The following is a 21,399-nucleotide window of genomic DNA, read 5'->3' as shown; positions in this document are numbered from 1 at the left end:
AAAATATTGCTAAACTTATTATATTATAAATTAGTATTGCAGTTAATTGTTAAAATTAAATAACATTTGTTTCATTCAGGGGTAAAAGTACAGGTGACAAAGAAAAGTTGAAAAGTTGAAAAGACATTATAAGTAAAAGAACAAGCAAAATAATATGAACTGTAATAGTAATAGGCTAGGGCACTAAAAAATAAAGATATTAAAAATTAACTTCTAAAGTTTGTTTTTTAACCAAGAGGAGTGATTCAAATTTACCGCACCGTAATGCTTGCTTCTAATTGGTCCAACCGCAGGCAAGTTTACTCCACTGTTATTAAATTTTGACACTAATGACATTTATAAAATTTTGGCACTTCTGTCATTTTATAGGTTAATTAAGTATATCGGCGATTTTTTGTGTTTTCTGCATTATTCCTTTAATTTTGAGATTTTTAGTCTACTTTTATATAAAAACGGTTGTTTTTAGAACTCTTTAGCGATGTGTTAGTATAATATAATATGTATGGATTATCATCTAAAGCTGATATGATCAACGAAAAAAGAAGATGAATTTGTTGACTTTTCTAGTAAGTTTCTTGGGTGTGAATCTGTCTTTTTAGTTTACTCCTCTTGGTAAAAAAATCAACAATAGATCGTTCAATTCTCACATTATTCTCTTATAATGAAAAACGTCAATGTAATGTTCTTAATTTGGATAAAGTTGGATTAGTGATTAACATTGACACTCACACCACTCCGTACTCATAATAAATCTCATATCTAAACTCTAAACACTCACTTTTCCAGCTTTTTTGACTGCAAAATCTTTAATCAAATCGTTAAAGTCTAAGGCTTGAAAAAGCTCAGAATTTGAAATAGAACTAGCCAAACTAGACAATCTAGAATCTTGGTCAGAAGTTGAGTTCCTCAAGTAGTTTTTAATTCTTTTCAACACACTAAATGATATTTCTTCAGATGCATAGATGTCACCATGTATAGTAGAATGCGCAAAGCCGTGTCCATATTCGAATATAAGTTAACATTTTTTCACTAATGAGTTTCAGATACTCTAAAAGTGTATTCCTCGGAGGCTTGGTATTGTTGTTATCATGAGGTTCTGTTTCTTCATAATATACACCTTCGACAAAGCCTTTGAACTGTACACACTCTTCTTCAAATTCACCATCTATGTCGATACTTTTTAGTCAAAATAGAAGTTTTTTCCTTGATTTCTTAATTAGAAATGGACGATAAGTTGTTTAAAAATCCAAATTCTTTATTAAGACTGAAATAAACTTTGGACATTTCATTCGATTCTGAATAAAGTCTGTCAATTATTATAACATTGAATGTATTAATCTTTAAGTATTCTTTGCCATTAAAGTTGGATTCAGTGGATTCATCTTCTTTGTCTTCGCCATGGAGAGCATTTCGGGCGTCTTTCTATTTCAAGAATATAGGTTTCATTTTTAGATAACTCTTTTCCTCTTTGTTCATAGGAATCAAGGTTGTCTCTAAGACTCAATACGTACTCCTTTAAAGATTTGTATGTGTTGCATGTACAAATACCTACTATGTTGTATATAATAGCGGAGATGATGGAGGGGGGAGGCTGATTTTAACAATTTTTTTTACAAGACGCTGCGGCCCCCTTTTACTTGCGGCCTAGTGGTAAATCCGGTACTGAATATAACACACTGTATAAAGAACCACAGGTGCAAATAAAGTTAGGTAATGAAATAACAAAAACAATGATCGCAACAAAAGGCCTCAAACAGGGATATGGTCTATCATCTACACTTTTTAACATATTCATCGTTCAGGCTTTGAAAAGATGGTATAGAAAATGTGGAACAATGGGTATACCAACACAAGAGAATATATTACATTCACTACTTTTCGCTGATGGCCAAGTCATTTTTGCACAAGATATGGAATATAATATGATAAGAAAATTAAAGGAAGAGTGTGAGCTATGGGGACTCAGGACAAATAATATGTGTAAGACTGAATACTTATGTATTGGATCAGAGGCTGCAGAATTTAAATTTAGAACAAACTATTGAGAGTTGTAAGACTTTTAAGTAAAGTACAGTAAAACCTGCCACATGCGGATCAATGTGGCTACCGACCAATCCGGATATGAAAAAATCCGGATATCAAGACCACTGTAACGTTTTCTCCTTCATCCATTCCAGCAGGGCCGGCGATAACGGTCCTGAAAGGGATGCACTGCAGGAGTGCGCCCCTGTTTGTAGGGCACCAAAATGAGCTTTTTTTCCTGTTGGTGTTATACAAAATACTAATTTTAAAAAATCAGAGGGCGCCTATGCTAGTTTTGGAGGTGGGCACCTTTTACCACAGCGCCAGGACTGCATTCCAGCAATCAATGCTGTCAATAACTCTACAACAATAACAAAATATTGGACTGGGACCCGCAGTGAAGAAGACGAAGAGGAAGACCTTCTATGAGATGAAAAACTTACATAGAAAATGATATGATAGAAACCTCAAGAGTTGGCGACTGGGAGAATAGAGTGCTGGGGAGGACGAAAACAGCCAACTCATAATGGGAAACAGAAGAAATATTAAAATTACTTACCAAACTCAGCGACGCACGATGCAATGCCCCCGTAGACAAAAGGTCTCCAGTCCCTTTGTCCCATTCCACTATTACTGTTTCTTGATGAAGAAATAAGTGTAGTGAAAATGTAAAACTCCCCCGTAAAAACTCTTCTGTTTACCTCTAAGTTTGGTCAACACAGTCGTATTTCAATGCAGCAGAATGTAGCATTAGCGGCTCAAGACGAATTATAAGATGTCCCGTCGGTAAACTTATTTAAATATCACAATATTTAATTGATAATGTAGTATCACTGCGTCAAAACATGTATAATAGAAACTGGGCTGTTTATATTGTATCAGCTAAAGTTCTGGGCTTCAAGAGACAACTTGCCTGTAGCTGCAGCAGATCTATTTTAAGACTCTAGTCTACTAACACCTAACCTAACTTTATTACCGCACAACGTAGTTATGTACTTATCATATCACCCATGTAGTTTACAGCCAATCAAAAAATTCAAAACAGCTTTTTTACTGATTGAAGGTCGACCGCTCAAAATAATTTATTGACGAAAAATAGTTTAATACGCAGTTTTTCCAACATTATGAAAGGATTGATTGAATTGAAGATTGAACATTGAACTAAATATTCGCGAATCCCGGGAAGCCGATCAACCAAATTAGATAAATGTAGAGGGAGGAAAACTGTTACCCTAGTCCCTAGTATTGTGGAATAATTATTACATACGTTAATTTAAACCAAAATGAAAACTTAAACAGAAAAAAAATTAGTGTTTATGATATTTTCACTAAAATTTCATGCCATAATGTATATTTTTTAAATACAGCCTTGTTTGCTTCTAATTAATGTAAACTGGATGGTGAATGCTGTGGGCACGCCGCTGTGTATATTAAGGTGTTAAATTGTAACTGTTATTCCTCATTCTTTAGATGAGTCTCTAAATTAGTGGTCCTATAAAATCGATTCTCGACTAGAGGTGACTTGAGTTCTCGATTTATTTTGTTGATATTGATCATAAACTGTCAAGTGTGTCAAGTCAAAGTCAAACTGACAGCTCAGTTTAATTTTTCCTTTTTGTACTGTATTTATTTTATTTTTGAATGTATGTGAATTTTGTATTTATTTTTCAGCACAGTTGATCAAATATTATGGGGAAGTAGGTATCCTTTTTGAAATAAACGCACAATTAGAAATATAACTTTGGTAGGTATCTTTATTTAGAAGTTATATTTTCTTAATGTTATCTAGACATTCAGAATGGAGAAAATTAGCTAAAAAGGCAAGAAGAAAACGTCTTAGACAGGAGAAAGCTAGAATAAGAGACCAAAATGAGCTAGAAGGTAATAGTGATTTAAAAATATTGTTATTTTTTTCTTTAAACTTTATTTTAGAGATCCAAAGACTACAGCAGTCAGCATCTTATCAGAAGTTGTTGGCTGATAAAAGAATTTATGAAGAACGACAAGCGCTTGAAGAGGCCCGGCTTCGAGAACAGAAGGAACGAGAATGGCTAAAAGTTGAAGAAGAAGCTCAAAGGCAGTTTCAGGTATATTTCTATTTGAAATTAATTTAACAGGTTCAGTCGCAGGTGGAATCAATATGATGCCTCACTAAACCGTACTCTTGGGACAGTGAAGCATCACTTTGATACCACCTGATCAATGGACAGGAAAAAAACACTGAGGCTGAATGTGTTAAAATTATAACAATTCTCTGTAGAAGCTTTGGAATTAGATCTCCTTTATCTAGATTATTTTACATCTGGACTAGTCTTGTTCACTATTCCTGTCTATTCTTTGTTATGTATGCATGTATAGAGTTACCATGTTGAATGCCACGGGAATCATATAAGGTTCAAGCTTATTGTACTTATAGGGCCGCATGAATCACACTTGCTTCGCAGTGACTGCTATACTGTATGTACCACAGCTAAGTCAGCCTAGCTAAGTATGTAAGTCGGCCTAGAGAGCCGTAATATTATATACTTTGCGGCGTTCAACATGTTAACAATCATTTAAACTGATTGCTGGATGGATAATTTCCATCGTTTTCTGTTCTCAGCTATCAGCTTCCAATCTCTGATTCCCATCGCTCTGACCTCTTCCATCACCTCTTCTTAAGGTGCCTTCCCCATTATTGAAGATTGGCTATGGCTACAGCAAATTGCTCTCTATTTAAGCAGATCTTAGTATCGAATCTGTGTACATGCCTGTCCAGTCTCTTACATTCTTCAGTCAGGAGCATTTTCTTCCTGGACCTCTTCTTCCTTCCACTTTCCCTTCCATTATGAGTCATAAAAAGTTGTACCTTTCTTCTCTGTAAAAATGACCTAGATAACTCATTTTTCTGTTTTTTACAATATAGGAGTTCTCTCTCAGTCCCCTTTCTTTGGCATACGCCTTTGTTCACTTCGAATTCTTCTGAGACAGAACATTGCATTTCACAGCACAAATGGTTTTTCTAATTGTTTCTTACTATTTATTCTGTTACTTAGAATTCTTTTAGTGTTTATTTTAATTTGTTTCTCTTTGTTAAATCATATTTTTCATTATATTTGACTTCAATCTTCTTTTTTCTATGTATTTATCATAGGAACTCCAAAAAAAATTGGCACTAGCCAGAGAAGAAAGAGCCAGACAAAATGAAGCAATAAAGTTGGAATGGGAAGAGGAACAAAAGAGGCGAGAAGAACAAAAGAGAAGACAAGAAGAAGAGGTGCAGAAACAAATTGAGGAACAACAGAGACTGAATGCTTTAGTGGAGGACTTCTTAGGTATTTCTTTAAAATTGGGTAGCCATCCTGTACAAAATAGTAATTCCCTTTCTCTTGTTTTTAGAAGAAGGCGGGGATACTCCACAACATCTGAAGACTACCTCTGAAACAAACCCAAATAAACAGCCCTGTCCATTCTTCCAAAAAACAGCAACCTGTAGATTTTTTGATGTTTGTTCTAGAAATCATGTTCGTCCTGGTATAAGTAAAATTCTTCTGATACCCAACTTTTTTTCACATTACAGCTTGGAGAAGACTGAAAATGATCGCTTCACTGACTCCAGTTTGGAGTTTGAAAGCCATGAAACAAATCAGTGCTACAAGTAAGTGACAATGGTCAAATATCAGTAAATTCGATTTTATTTCTTCTTATGTTTTAGGGAATTCTTTGATGATGTTGTACCTGAATTAGAAAAATATGGAAAGATTCAACTATTTATCACATGCTGCAACCATGAGGCACATCTAAGAGGCAATGTTTTTGTTGAATTTACTTCTTCAAGAACTGCTTTGAAATGTTATAGAGCTCTGAATGGTAGATGGTATGGAGGAAAGCAATTAAGTGTGCAGTTTGCGAATATACCCAGTTGGAAATCTGCTGTTTGTGGTAAGATATAATAATGTGTTCTATTTTTCTTTCTACTTCCCAATACTCCCAATAACTGTCATATATTCAGTATTAATAACTTGGGTAATTCTGTGGCGCAGTGGTAAGAGCGCCTAACCTTTGGATCGAAAGTTCCGAATGGTAGTGAGTTCGAATCTCACCAGGGTCAGAAATTTTTTATTTATTATAAGTTAATAAATGAAAATAGTTTCTGTCCTTGTGGGATCGGTACTCACCGGAGGGACCGCAGACGTTCGGATACAATTAGAGTCTCTTTGCAAAGGCAATGACATCGACTTTGCAAAGTGACAAGAAACTTACTCAACACACACACTACACATTACTCCCCTGAGTTAGTGATAAGTTATACAATTACGTGGCTAAAGATTCTGGTTCTAAACCAAGGCCAGAATCAGAGAAAAAAAAACTTGGGTAATCAGATAAGGGGATAGGCGCAAATTTTCGGCTCCAATGCTATTTATATACATTCATTTTTTTTAAATCCTGAGAAAACTAATAAATATTTTTGAAAAATTTAAACGCATAATGCGAAATTACGTTATTACCGAGGGCCGAAAGTCCCTGAAAACTCCTATAATGTTTATTTTAACAAGTTACAGCGGCGAAAAAAGAAAGAAAAAATTTAGTTTGATTTTTATTTTCAAATATGTCATTCAAAAGAAACTTTTTATTTATTCTAATTGACTTTATATCCTCGGTAATAATGTAATCTCTCATTCTGCGTTTAATTTTTTCAAAAACATTTATTAGTTTTTTTTTCAGGATTAAAAAAAATGAACACCATGTCCATGGTAATATTTTTCAAATCAAACATTCGCTATCTTTGTCATACAACGCACTCAGAACAGAATGTACTGACAAGACAGTGACACTTTTAGATATTTGACAAGACTTCAGGAATTATTTTGTTTTGAATAAACTGTCCTCTCAGAAACAAAGCTTAAGTGACCAGCAATTTTAAATGTTATGGGTGTGAAATCAACTTTTTTAAGACAATTTGTATCAACTGAACAGTAAAAACTCGATATGTTTTGATGAGAGTGTCCTCTCAACAAAAATCAAAATGTGTTTTAAAGATGAAGAGTGTCGATTTCATATGCAATTTTTGCATTTTCCCTCAAATGAAGTCAGTTTCTATAACTATTAAATAAATAAACTTATCTTCAAGACCTATTAACACAAAATTTTGATTTTGGGTTTTGACAAAAATTAGGCATTTGAAAGATGCCTAAAAAACGCTGAATTTAAACTTTCACATGACAAACGATCTAAATCGTTTACAACTGCTTCTTTTCATTTACACAATGTTCATGGAAACTACACAACTATAGTTACAAATTCCACTCAACCCCGTATTCGTGAAAGCATTTCCCGTGACGTGAGATCGTTCTGAACAATGGAAATTTCATAGCACCAGTCAGTGAAAGTGATAAATTGGCAGAGGATAGATTTTTTCCTTGTTGTTTCGTTAGGGCTTGAAAAGATAAATTTTTATGAATTTTTAGAAACGCAGTTCTTAATAATACATCTATTTTATACATAAATTGGAAAAATATCGTTTAAAAACTTATTATTAATAATTTGCAACTTCACAATATGTATTTATCATATCGCACCTCCGCTCAAAGAGTGTCATAAATCAAAAAAATTTAAAATCGGTTTTATTGCACCAAAAGTTTAATAAAAATATAAACTCCTATCTCACAAAGTGTCACGTCTATGGGTCAAGTATTTTACGTTAGGGTGACACTAGTGTCATTATACGATTATCTAAAATCAACGACGCACCGAACACAAACAGTGTCACATATCGACAGTACATGTGATTACTTCATTCAAAACAATCTGCGTATGTGCTCAAGAAAAGTGACACATTTATCACTTATTTATCTTTCTTTTTGCAGTGTTTTTTTAGTCCGTTCTTTAACGATAAAATATTGCAAGACCTCTAAATTTTAATGAACGGCTTGGATTGACATGAAATTTGGCATGCACATAGCTAACAAGTCAAAGAAAAAAGTGATATTGTGCCGATGTGTGCTTTTGCCCGGGGGGTGGTTTTCACCCCCTCTTGGGGTTGAAAAAATATTCGTCAAAAGTAAGTCAGGAAATGAATAAACTGGCTAATTTTAAGTAACTTTTGTTCTATAAAGTTTTTTCACTAAGTCAATACTTTTCGAGTTATTTGGCAGTGAATATGTTCATTTTTTCAACAAAATAACCACGCTTTTAGACGGTTTTTCGCAAATAACTCAAATAGTAAGTATTTTGTCGAAAAAACATTCTTTGCAAAAATATAGCCTGTAAAAAATTTTAAAAAATGGTGTGTATACCACGTCTTTATACCTAGTAGAAGCAGAGTTATAGCTAATGAAAAATAGGTTTATATTCGTCAAATTCCAAATGGAATACTTTAACATGAAATAACCAAAAATGAAGCACATTTCGGGGAAAACTCATTACAACTTATTTAAAGTGTTTAAAAAAAACTTCATTTTTGTTTTATAAAAAAAAATTCTAGCATCAAAAGTAAACAAGTTACGCTCAAAATAAAGTTAGTCCCTTTTTGTTTTGGTAAAAAAAATCGAGAAAATCACCCCCCAAATAGTATCTTAAATGAACTTAATCGTTACGACTTCACAAGTTTCTTGACTCGTGTATGTATTGTTTATATGATTTGTAAATTTCATCGGTTCAAAGCCCTTATTATTGAAAGGGCTGTAGTTAAAAGGGGTTGGACGAGTCACTGATCATGAATGTATGCAAATTTAGAAACACCAAATCTTAATCAATTTTTGTCTAACAGAAAAACAAAAAATACATGATATTCAGAAAAGCAATGCCGACTTTTTTGTTTTTCGAGATTTTTGGTATCCCTAACAATTTTTAAGTTATTTTGAAAAAAAAAGCATATTTTTCAAAATTAACTTTGAATCGATGAAACTTACAGATCATATAAACACAACATAAGTAAAATAATTTGTGGAGCGGTAACGATTAATTTCATTTAAGTTGCTAATTAGGGGGTGGTCTTCCCGATTTTTTTTTGCCAAAACAAAAGGAACCAACTTTATTTTGAGCGTAACTTGCTTAAATTTAATGCTAGAAACTTTTTGTGAAAACAGAAATAAAGCTTTTTTTAAACACTTTAAAAAAAATTTAATGGGTTTTCCCTAAAAAGTGCTTAATTTTTTGGATATTTCAGGTCGCTATTTGAAATTTGGTGAATATGAATCTATTTTTCATTGGCTATTACTCTGGTTCTACGAGATCCAGAGACCATTTTTTTACTTTTTTATACGCTATATTTTTGCTAAGAAAGTTTTTTTCGACAAAACCGTCTAAAAATGTGGTTATTTTGTTGAAAAATGAACATATTCACTCGCAAATAACTCGAAAAGTGTTGACTTGGGGAAAAAGGTCTATAGAACAAATGTTACTTAAAATTAGTCAGTTTATCCATTTCCGGACTTATTTTGGACACATATTTTTTCACCCCAGAGAGGGGGTGAAAGTCACCCTCAGGGCAAAAGCACACATCGGCACAATATCACTTTTTTTCTTTGACATGTAAGCTATACGTATGCCAAATTTCATGTCATTCCAAGCGGTTCTTTAAAATTTAGAGCAAAAGCTGTGAAAGAATGTACTATGTGTTTAATGTTGATACTTGTATTTTTAAAGTTACATCATTAAAAAGTATAAGTCTGTTAACAGTGTTAACCTGATAATAATAATGATACTTATTATATTCTGTATTGCAAGCGTCACTTTTGATAAACAATATTTCGTAAATGTTTCGTTATTTTATCTGTATAGTGTCACAACTCAAAAAAATAATTTTTTTAAAATATTTTTAATATACTTAATACGCTATTTTATAGCGCTTCAAAAACAAGTGTAACTGACTAAAATAGTTATTATTCTAATTTTAATAGTTTTTGAACTAAACCCGAAAATGTTGTAGGACAAACTTTAAACGTCGTTTTCTCGAAACTTTGCTTTTTTTTACTTATCTTTGATATGATATGACGCTCTTTGAGCGGAGGTGCGATATGCTTAACTTCAAATTGTCGCCAGAAATGTCAGGTGACGACGCTAGGTGTCGCGTCAGTCATGCGCGGAGCGCATAGCAACTAGCTGATATACAGGGTGTCCGGAAACTCTACCGACAAACGAAGACAGGCGATTCCTAAGAGAATTTTATGGTATTTTAACCCAATTCACTTAGTCCGAAAATGCTTCCTAAGGGAGCTAGAGCTCTTTGAAGATTGCGTCTTGTAATTAGTTTTTCTTAAATACCTCCAGAACGATTCTAATTAGAAAAACGAAAATTGGTACACATATTTATCTTCCAGAAATAAATCGATTCCATCCATTGTGAATTTCTAGTACCAGTCATAGGCGTCCGTTTTGGGTGGGGAAACGGTCATTTTATCGCATAACTTTTGTGTCTTTAACTTTTAAGCATTTTTGATACTGGATTAAGTTGTGAGGTATTCTAGTACTAAAAGGTACACTTGCTTTAAGTCGGTTGGACACACCGTTTTCTAGAAAAATGGATTTGAAAATTTTTCGTTTCCTGAATTTTAAAAAATATTGAAAATTTTTTTCGAAAAAAACCGGTGTATTTTACTAACTTAAAGCAAGAGTAATTTGTAGTACTAGAATACCTCATAATTTAATAATCTAGTGTCAAAAATTCTTAAACGTTAAAGAAAAAAAAGTTATGCGATAAAATAACCGTTGACCTACCCAAAACGGATGCATATTACCGGTACTAGAAATTGGCAATTAATGAAATTAATTCATCTCTGGAATATAAATAAACGTACCAGTTTTCGTTTTTCTAATTAGTTTTTTTTTTGAATTTTTTTTTGATATTCAAAAAACGAAAAATTTTCAAATCGATTTTTATAAGAGTACCTTTTAGTACTATAATACCCTACATTTTAATAATCCAGGTTCAAAAATGCTTAAAAATTAAAAACAAAAAAGTTATGCGATAATATAACTGTTGCCCTATCCAAAACGGACGCCTATGACTGGTACTAGAAATTTGCAATGGATGGAATCGGTTATCTCTGGAAGTTAAATATGTGTACCAATTTTCGTTTTTCTAAATAGAAGAGTTCTGGAGATATTTAAGAAAAACTGATTACCAGACGCCATCTTCAAATAGCTCTAGCTCCTTTATGAAGCATTTTCCGACTAGATGAATTGGATTAAATTGTCCTAAAATTATCTGTTTCCTGTCTTCGTTTATCAGTAGAGTTTCTGGACACCCTGTATAAGGACCGTAAATTGTTATTTTCTCAATATATGTGCTTTTTAGGTGTCCATTTTACAAAAAGCTGTCCCAAAGGTTCTCACTGCAATTTCATCCATTCCTTTCGCAATCCAGGACACACTTATGGGGCTTTGAGAAAAATCAAAAAAGAATTAAGGACAAACCAAAGGTAAATATGTCATAATTGTGGTAAGTAGTAGTTACAAAAAAGTCTGAAGGTTTGTCTTGCTTCGAATAGGGAACTTGCACATTTTTGAAGTTATACTTCTTTAGGCGCGATTGAGAGTAAAATTTCATGCTGCGCGCCTGCGCACACAGACAGTATGGCGTTTAGTTGCTATCTTTCAAGTTATGTATAAATATATCAGTGCAATAAAAGGTATGAAAAGAATATATTAGTGTTTTTAGTAAATATATTTATTGTAAGTTTTGTGTCTTTGTTTTTGTCTTCCTCAGGAGTAAGATGAGTATTATTAACACATTTTATTGTATACATATTTATTATACTTCACCTTGCCTGTTTGTTACCGTGAATTGTCATTAGGTACGTCCGAACCGATATAGACACAGTACTCGTAGCATATTTGGTATAGCATTCAGCCAGAGATCGAGAGGTCTTGAGTTCGAATCCGGAGCAATCCTATACTTTTTTTTTATTTTTTTCAAAGCGGTAAGCACAAAATTAGTTTGGTGTTTAAAAAAAATTAAAACAAACCGTTTAATAAAGTATATTTATTTTTAAGAAATCATATAATAGAAGTATAACTTCTTACGTGCGTACAAAGTACACACATTCTGTTTTTTTATTACATAATAATGTTCAGTTTTGTATAAAAATGAGATTTCCAAAATGTCACGCTTCAAAAACTCATAATAACTTAGAAGTACAAATTTAAAGTCTTCTGTATTTTAAAATAGTTTAAACGACCCGTGACGTCACATAGTTTAACTATATGGTTTCGTTTATGGTTTTATTTAGGTATATTCTTCTTCTTTAGTTTATTGGCCTCCACCTACTTGGGTATTTGGCCAGCTCGTCGTCGCGGAATAAAGGAAAAATATTTATATTCTAATGACATTTATCGTATGTCATTGTAATAATATATACCAGTTTGTTGAGATTGGAGTTTGATACAGTTTTTGAAGGAAAGGAAAGAAGATTTACTATGGAAAATAAAAGAAAACACTTTAAGTGTTGTTTAGTGCCATTTTGTAAAAGTACAAGTTTTCTATGTAATTAAAATACTTCAAAAGATCAAACGTATTTTCTACTGACGTTTATAATGTCTAATTTAAAATTATATACAATTTTGTTTACTTTGTTAAAGGAACACAAAAACAACTTTTTTATCTTTGATACATGTTTTAAATTATGTTCTGATTATGATTATGTTGTGATTTATAACATTTTTTTCGAATTTAAAATTTTATGCAAGTTCCCTGTGTCATTCTGCTTATATGGTCGTTCCATTCTACTGCATCACTTATTATTATTATCCGACCCTCCAGCTCTAGGGTTTAGCATTTTGTCTTTTGTGAGGAAATGAACATATTGAATCTTTTGGCGGTTATATTAAATTGGTACATCATACCGATACATCAGTATCAGACTGCACCAACTCAAAATTTTTCAATATTGAGATAAGTATGAGGAAATGGTTAAAATATGTTTATTTATCAGTTTCAAATTACACCATCTCAAAATTCCAACACCATCGTAAAAATTTTGACTTGTCAACATGCAGAATCGAATATTTTGTTTAGAACGTCGTAGTTTCATACCGCACCACTTTGAGTTAGTGCATAATGAAACTTGCTCGGTAGAACTATTGTCAGCTACTAACTCAAAATGGTCTGTGAAAGCTGGTTGCAGTGACCGTTGCTAAATTAAATGTTCGGAAAAATTTAGTGATACAGAAAGAGAAGAGCTGCTAAATAACTACTGAGGTCTTGGTGATGTAAATAGGCAGCGAGATTTTATAGTTAACAATGTAATGCCAGTTAAGCCAAAATATCAATATAGTCGGTTCGCTAAACTCAGACACAACTGGCTAGTGATTTAAGTAGGAATTTTTTTGTTTTTGGCCAATTTTGCCACAATTGACAAATTTACTAACTATTAAGTAATTATTATTAACTATTTAGTAATTATTTTTTTGCCAATACATATTATCAAATTGGAAAAAATACTTACTAAAGTTACTAGCCAGTTGTGTCTGAGTTTAGCGAACCGACTATATAAGAAAGAAGAGAGTCTTAGAAGCGAAAATAGAGCTTATTACTTTGAGATAAGAAATGAAAAAATTAGAGTAAGTTTTCTTTATGAACACTTTGAACATTTCGAATAGGATAATAATGAAAAAGCATGCACAGTAATTAAAAAAAACAGAGCTAGGGTTTGCACAGAAAGACAATCGCGGAGAAAAAAAATGCTTGGAGATCAATGGTGCTAGATGATGAAATAATTCGTGCGGTCCCACATCAAATCTTTTCCGGTAATTGACTCTCATTATTGCGGAGCAAAAAAAAATAAATCTGTAAACTGAGCTGTACCAAGAAAAATGTAGAGGAGAACTGAAAATTCCCATAAAACTCCATTATTACACCAAGATTTTCAACAGGGAATTTAATATTGCCTTTTTTCAGCCAAAAAAGACCAGTGTTGTAAAAAGTATTACAACAACTTAAGTATGATGCACATATCAAAGAAAAAAATCGGATTCGGTTAGAAAAGGAGTTGGATATCAGAGATTTAAAGTAAGATGACAGTACTGTAGTTTGTTGCTTTCATCTCCAAGTTGTATTATCACTACCAAATGGAGATCTGAGTGATTTTTTTTACTTGAGACGCCTATCATGTCGCAACTTCACTATATTTTATATTTCTCACAAACATGGCTATAGTTTTTTGTGGCACGGACGTATCGCAAGCAGAGGTTTTAATGAAATAAATATGTGTTTTTGACAGTATCTAAAGAACCATGGGCCTCAATATGAGCACATATTTTACTCCGATAATTGCCTGGGCAAAAACAAAAACAAGTTCATTGCTTGCTTGTTTTTATATTGCTGTCAAAACTTAGCAATAAAAAGCGTAGCCTACAAATGCTTAGTAGTTGGACATACTCAAAATGAGGGTGATAAGATGCACGCCCTCGCAGAAAAAGAAAAAAAAATACCTAAAAGGAAACCCGCTCTATATTTTATCGCAACTGCTACCAATAATAATTAGCCTGGCTAAAAAAACTTCCGATAAAAATATGGGAAAAGAAATGAAAGGCAGAATTTACAAAACAGTAATCAGACCAATAATGATATACGCGGCAGAAACAGCGGAGATTGCTCGAAACAGCGGAGATGAAAACCCTTCGAAAAATCGATAGTAAGACTCTATGCGACAAGCTAGAAGTACAGATATACGACGGAGATGCAAGGTGGATAACATTCAATAACTAGGTAAGAAACTGAGGAATAGAATGGAATGACCACATAAGCCGAATGACAACAAATATAGTAGTCAGGACAGCGAGAGACGGTTCTCCAATAGGAAGACGATCAGTGGGAAGACCACGAAAATGATGGAACGACAACTTACTAGAGGCACATTGTAAAAACAGACAGTCATGTCTATACAAAAAGAAGAAGATGAGAAGAAGAAAACTGGACGGCCTGGTACGCTACAGAAGAAGTTGCTGAAGTGTATGAAATTTTTCATATAAATGAAGCCGGAGACAAAATAAAATGGAGCGAAATACAAATTCTAAGAGTTGAGAAAGACCAGCCACACAAAATAAGATAGTTATAATAATAAGACAATTCAAAATTATTTTGATTTTATTATATTTTTTCATAACAGGGAAACAATAATGATTTTATAAAAAAAAATAATTTTAATTAAATTCCATACAAATACCCTATACAAAATGCACTAACTGTTAAAAAAATCATGTGTCGACAGTTTCATAGTGCACCAACTCAAAAAAAATCTGAATTCTTTAAAAAAAAATGAAACAAAAATTATCATCTAAAAGAACCATAAAATAAACATCTAATTCCAAAATTTTTTTCTATTTGAAAAACAAATGGACCATTTACAACAGATTAAAAATATTTGCTCCCAGAGAAAATAAGTTTAAGTTGATTTGTGAAGAACTATGTTTTTTCAGTTGGTGCACTCTGATACTGATATATCGATACATTGTAAATCATCTTAACTTTGAAAGGTTAGTATTGCATCGTCTGAGTAGCAGATTATTTTAAGTTATTTTTCACCAATTTAATATCCATTTTAGTTCTTACTTTTTTTTATTGTTTCATCCATGATCAAGTTGAACAACAGAGGACTCAGGGAATCCCCGTTTTATACCAGCGCCAGCTTCAATTGGCTCAGTTAGTTCTTTTTCTACTCTTACTTTTTATTGTGTTTTGGTCTGATAGATATTTTCAATCGTTTTAATTACCTGACTTGCGTACAATAAGTGGATAACGTCTTTTAATTTGACCGTGTGTGGTATATTATGAACCCTCTGTATAAATCATAATTTAAATATGATGTTATTAACCTTTAGGGTATTGAACATACATAAAAACAATAGCTTATAGTTTGTATCACATGTTTATTACGAGTGAACTTGAACTATATTTGTTATGGTTCAGATAGGTATAAAAACACGCTGAGCAATCAGTATGGATATAGATATACAAATAATTATTAGAAGTTAGTATGTAGTAAGGCGAGGCGCTATGAATCATTAATGTTATTGTTTAGATATTGGATACCAGTGAATAAAATATAATGTATAGTAAGACGTGTTTAGTCTTTTTAATTAATTAGAACCAGAAGGCAGTAACAACACACTATTTAATACATGGCTGATCCTGCAGATTAGAGGAGGTCTTCTGAAAGGAGCAGAGATGGCGGCAACAAATTGGAAACGGAGACGGCGAAGATGGACAGGAAACCCAGTGAGCGACAGTGTAAAGACAAAGTGGAAATAAAATGTAAGTAAGAATGTCTATCTTTATTAAAAATGCTTCCCTCGTTTTATATTATTATTGAACATGGAATATTTATCTTTGCTGATTTTTGAATAATTTATGAAGTATCGATTTTTTTATCTATGAATTTTGAAACATGAAGTGATTTTTTGAATTGAATATTTTTATCAAAGTTTATTATATATGCTATTATTGAATTTTGAATTTTATCGAATTTATTTGAAAAATCTCGATCCGATTTCTATTTCTAGTACGGTTATTTTTGAATATTTTATGGAATATCGAATTTTTTCCAAAAATTTCTATCGAAGTTTGAGATATAAACTTATTTTGAATATTTTTATCTAACTTTTGCATATGCTATTTTTGAATTTTTATTGAATTTTATTAGCAGTTGTTTTTGTTATTGATCTTTTAGATACATTTTTATCGATTTTGTGTTAAATTTTATATGATATGAACCTGAATTAATAATTTTTGTGTGACTAATGATATATAAATGATTTTTTTTTTAGTGAATAATGATTAGGGATAACATACAACAAACATTGCTATAAGCAAGAGATATATTTTTAACGAACCGACCTGATGAGTCGAGATAAGGAATTTGAAGAAGAACTATATAGATAAGAAGAATAACTAACAATATTATAAGCTAAATATTATGAGGCAACTAGAGACAATAAGAAACCCACTGCTCTTGTCAAATTAGGAAGGTACTAAGTGATTTATAGAAGCTTGAAAGCTTATTAGAGACCCACTGTGTGTTTTGAAGGGTACCTATTTTATTCATGATTATTCGTGAATAAACAACGGCCTCAAAGCAAGGGATTGAGGTTGTGATATTTTTAGAAGAATTTGAACCGCATAAAATACCTATTTCGTGTTTTGAGTTAACTATACCACCTAAATGGTGCGTACAGATCAGGGCGAAAATTCGGGTTAATATTGGCGGAGAACTAAGACATCCGAGTGAAACCTCTTTTATTAAGGTAAAACGAAGGTATCGGAGCTAGTATATGAAGTGATGATTATGATGTTATATGAAATGATATATGAGATATATGATATATGATTGTTATATGAAATATGTATATGAAGATGAATTATGTACACTGTAGAAGTGCTATTATATGAAGAAAAATGAATTATATGAGTTGTAGTACCAGACAAGAAGAAGAAGAGGAAAATATGTGGGAAAAATGAAAGAAGAAACATAAAATTTTCAGAAATGTCAAAATAAACAAGCAGAATTAAGAATAATATCAAATAAGTAGCTAATCATTAAATAATTATGTCTAAGAATTAAAGTTATAAATTTTGTTTTCTCTAAAGTAACGTAAATTATAAATAACTTATTTTTAAATGTAGATAATGAATTCAGGTTAAATTTTCGCGGAAAATGGAAGTATTTGAATTAAGGATAGACAATATCTTACAATAAGTGTTAGTAGATAGTAAGCAAAGGGACACAAAAAGTGAAGTTTTTAGAGAGATTAAATCTTTATTATAGGTACAAGAGAGTTATTAGAAGTTTTTTTAGAGACACATTAGAAGTTTTTTAGAGAGATTACATTTTTATTATAGGTACATTATTTTAAAGTTAGTAAGACATATATAAATAAATCAAAAGAAGACTGAAATAGGAATTATTAATAGAGTAAAGGATGCATTTTTTTACTTATTCGAGTAATATTAGCTTAGCTTAGGACTTTTAGTTAGATACGAGATTTTTAGTTAGGTAGATTAGATTATTCCCCTGCTTATAGGAGATGCATATAGGCACTAAAAGACTATATTAAAAATCCCGATAGGTTTAGTCACTGTTTTTATGTGGACACTGTTTTGTGAATGGAGAAAAGACTAAAAAGCAAGACGGAACAGAAAGTGAATTAGTGATAATAATAAACAATTTTTAGGATTAAAAAAAAAACTCTGAAACGTACCATGTTACAGTTAGTTAGGATAGTTAGGAAATTTAATTTTTGAAAATAGTATTAGGTAACCATAAACATTTTGTAAAAGGGAAAGAGGAATATACCGTCAGATATTCTTCTTCTCTTCTTAGGACTTTCTTTTTTAAAAACGGCGGAGATGTGGTATATTATGAACCCTCTGTATAAATCATAATTTAAATATGATGTTATTAACCTTTAGGGTATTGAACATACATAAAAACAATAGCTTATAGTTTGTATCACATGTTTATTACGAGTGAACTTGAACTATATTTGTTATGGTTCAGATAGGTATAAAAACACGCTGAGCAATCAGTATGGATATAGATATACAAATAATTATTAGAAGTTAGTATGTAGTAAGGCGAGGCGCTATGAATCATTAATGTTATTGTTTAGATATTGGATACCAGTGAATAAAATATAATGTATAGTAAGACGTGTTTAGTCTTTTTAATTAATTAGAACCAGAAGGAAGTAACAACACACTATTTAATACACGTGTCAAGTGGCTTCATATCTATCTATGTAATTAGCCTTGTTCAGTCTACCTTTAAATGTAAATTACGACTGTGATAAAGAGATAATAACCAGGATTGAAATATCACGTAAGGCTTTTATGACCTGAAAACTAGTTTTATGTAACCAAAGCCTGTCGATGGATATTCACAAGAAGGTCCTAAAATGTTACGTGTGGTATATATTTTTGTAGGGTTATGAGACATGGACGTTAAAAACCACAATACTAAATAAATTAGAAGCATTCAAATTGTGGTGCTATCGACGAATCCTAAAAATATCGTGGGTTTCGCACACTTCCAATGAAAATGTTCTCCAAATGATGAATTCAGAACGTCTGTTGCGTAAACAGCATAAAGAGGAAAAAAACAGAATACTTCGGCTATATAATTAAAGGACCTAAATACCATCTACTTCGCCTTATAATACAAAGAAAAGTGGAAGGGAAAGATATGGATTTGTCGAAAGAAACTTTCATGGTTGCATATATTAGGCAAAGGTGCGGTTCCACGGTAGTGTTCAAAATCTCAAATTAATCCCTTAATTTGTAATCTCACATTATTCTTAACTTCTTAAACATTTATAGTTTCACCGTGTATAATTGAAACATTGGGAAAATATATTGAGTAATATTTTAATTATTAGAGTCCAGTGAACCTTTTGCAACCTAAGTAAATTGCCAAATCGTGGTATTTCCAATTGTACTTGCTAGTACATATTGCAATAGTTTCCTCAATAAACTGTAGTTGTAAGCTTTCGAAAGATTACAAAGTTCGTTGCTGTTGTCATGCAACTTATTGATGTATTGTATATTTTAACGAGATTATAAATTAGCCAAAGGGACTATTTTGAGTCGCAGTCTATTATAGAAAGTTACCTGAACAACATCTATAGTGTAATACTCAGTAGCTGTCAATAAAACCATATTTTTACTCCAAACTCAAACATTTATTTACCATTGTCGATCGAGAAGAAGCGGACAAAAGGGCATTACAAAACAATTCGATCCTGATATTTACATCGAATTGTCCAGTAGAAGAATTATTTTGCGCAGCAGCTGATAGAGAGAGGTAACATCCCTCACTTTTGTTTTCTCTCTCATCCACTCGTTCCTCTTTTTGTCCATTAGTCTTATGTGCAACATTTGTCTTTACATTGATGTCTACGTTTTTATAATTTTGTCCCTGTTTGCTTTTGTAAACGTCCACATTTGAAAACCATTGTGAAACCAAGTGAGAACAGGGAGTACCCATTGATTGTATACCTTGGTCTTAAGATGTTGTCGGTATCTGTTGTTTTTAAGGATGTAGCTTAGTTTACCAAATGCCGTCCATGTCATTCTAACTCGTCTTTTGGTCTCTGCTGTTTGGTTTTCCTTGTTAAGTTTTATAATGCCTTCATAAGGTCCACGAAACAAATGTGCCGGTCTGTCGTATTCCAATAACTCCTTTTGAACTTGTATGTATGTATCGGTTTTAGAAGGTCTTTCGACGTTGTCCGATGCCTAACTTCCACGTCCTTCTATCATCCCATTGGCCATCTCTAAGATCCCTTGTACTCATTGCTTTGGTTACCCCTTCTTTCCATGTCTTTTTGGGTCTTCCTCGTTTTTTGCGGTTTGGTGGTACCCACTCCAAGATCTTTTTGGGCAATCTTGTGTCTTCCATTCTTTGAACATGACCATACCAAATCAACTGTTTCCTCTCAATGTCTCCTTTTGAACTTCCTTCATTATAAATAACGAGCCGTGCAAAAAATTACGTATGGCTTGTTTTAATCTGAATTTATATCATTGGTTTATCAATTAATTTTGATTAAAATTATAAAACATAAAAAATCAGTCAAAACCTTTAACACAAAACTTTAATCAAAAATAAAAAGAATTAACAAAATTATAAGTAACAATAAATAAAATCAAACAAGATGCTGTTTATGTCCACCACCAACATCTCTACATACCCTAACTTTTCTTGTTAAGTTGACGTACACTGCAAAGTTGACGTAAACTGGAAAGTATATCTGAATTAAGAATAGACATGCACTGTACAGCTATCTCTGTCGTTCAGAGCCACCTATGGTGGCAATAATTTTAGATCACACGTTTTAGCGTCGGTGCATGATCTCCCCGACCTACAAACTTGTTCTTCTGCTAAAGTTTCTATATATCTAAGATTTCTAAATATATGAAGTTTTATTATATTTTTTTATTATAGAACTCAATCTGAAGCCAGAAACTGGAGATGGTCAGAATCACCTGAGCACAATCCAAAGAAAAGTGACTGGGATACAGATTCCAATACTAGTTCTAGTCTAAAAGATAGAGAGTCAGCTAGAAATGGAGTTAGAAAGAGACGACGGTCGAGGTCGAGATCACGTTCAAGGGACAAAGACAGACGGCATAGTTCCAGTAGACATAGAAAACGGGATTCTTCAAGTAGATCTAGCAATTCTAGCAGTAAAAGATCAAAACACAGAAGTTGAACGATGTAGATATATGAAAATTTATAGATTTACGAATAAATATAATGTTTAAGTACAATTTACTTTTACTGATCTAATCAACAGGATACGTTTCACTAATAATTTTTTTGCATAATTCAGTGGTAGATGGGGTACTCAACTGGCATTAAACTAGTTCTGAGCTGAAGTTCTTATTCTGTTTATATCTCT

At 32.3% G+C, this 21,399-nt stretch overlaps 2 protein-coding genes across 3 annotated transcripts in view; one reads left to right on the top strand and one right to left on the bottom strand.

Moving 5' to 3' along the window:
- Nucleotides 1–3,176, bottom strand: part of LOC114324294 (mitochondrial uncoupling protein Bmcp) — a 66,304-nt gene extending 63,128 nt beyond the window's left edge. The window contains exon 1 of the mRNA XM_028272098.2: nucleotides 2,582–3,176. Within this exon, the coding sequence (XP_028127899.1) occupies nucleotides 2,582–2,645 (64 nt within the window). The 5' untranslated portion in view covers nucleotides 2,646–3,176. The remainder of the gene's footprint in view (nucleotides 1–2,581) is intronic.
- Nucleotides 3,177–3,590: 414 nt separating this feature from the next.
- LOC114324293 (U2 small nuclear ribonucleoprotein auxiliary factor 35 kDa subunit-related protein 2) lies at nucleotides 3,591–21,268 on the top strand. Of its 2 annotated transcripts, XM_028272097.2 has the most exons (8): nucleotides 3,591–3,719; nucleotides 3,812–3,903; nucleotides 3,955–4,109; nucleotides 5,156–5,336; nucleotides 5,401–5,659; nucleotides 5,717–5,943; nucleotides 11,300–11,423; nucleotides 20,943–21,268. In XM_028272097.2, the coding sequence occupies exons 1-8, from the start codon at nucleotides 3,712–3,714 to the stop codon at nucleotides 21,208–21,210; spliced, it is 1,314 nt and encodes a 437-aa protein (XP_028127898.1). In that variant the 5' UTR covers nucleotides 3,591–3,711; the 3' UTR covers nucleotides 21,211–21,268. The 2 variants fall into 2 exon arrangements, with proteins under 2 accessions (XP_028127898.1, XP_028127897.1); XM_028272096.2 differs by having other exon boundaries at nucleotides 3,610–3,903.
- The last annotated feature ends 131 nt before the right edge of the window (nucleotides 21,269–21,399 follow it).

The sequence above is a fragment of the Diabrotica virgifera genome, chromosome 1 (assembly GCF_917563875.1).
Source record: "Diabrotica virgifera virgifera chromosome 1, PGI_DIABVI_V3a".
NCBI classification, from domain to species: domain Eukaryota; kingdom Metazoa; phylum Arthropoda; class Insecta; order Coleoptera; family Chrysomelidae; genus Diabrotica; species Diabrotica virgifera.
Note: the sequence above shows the minus strand (reverse complement) of the source record. Positions and strands in the feature narration are given on the sequence as shown.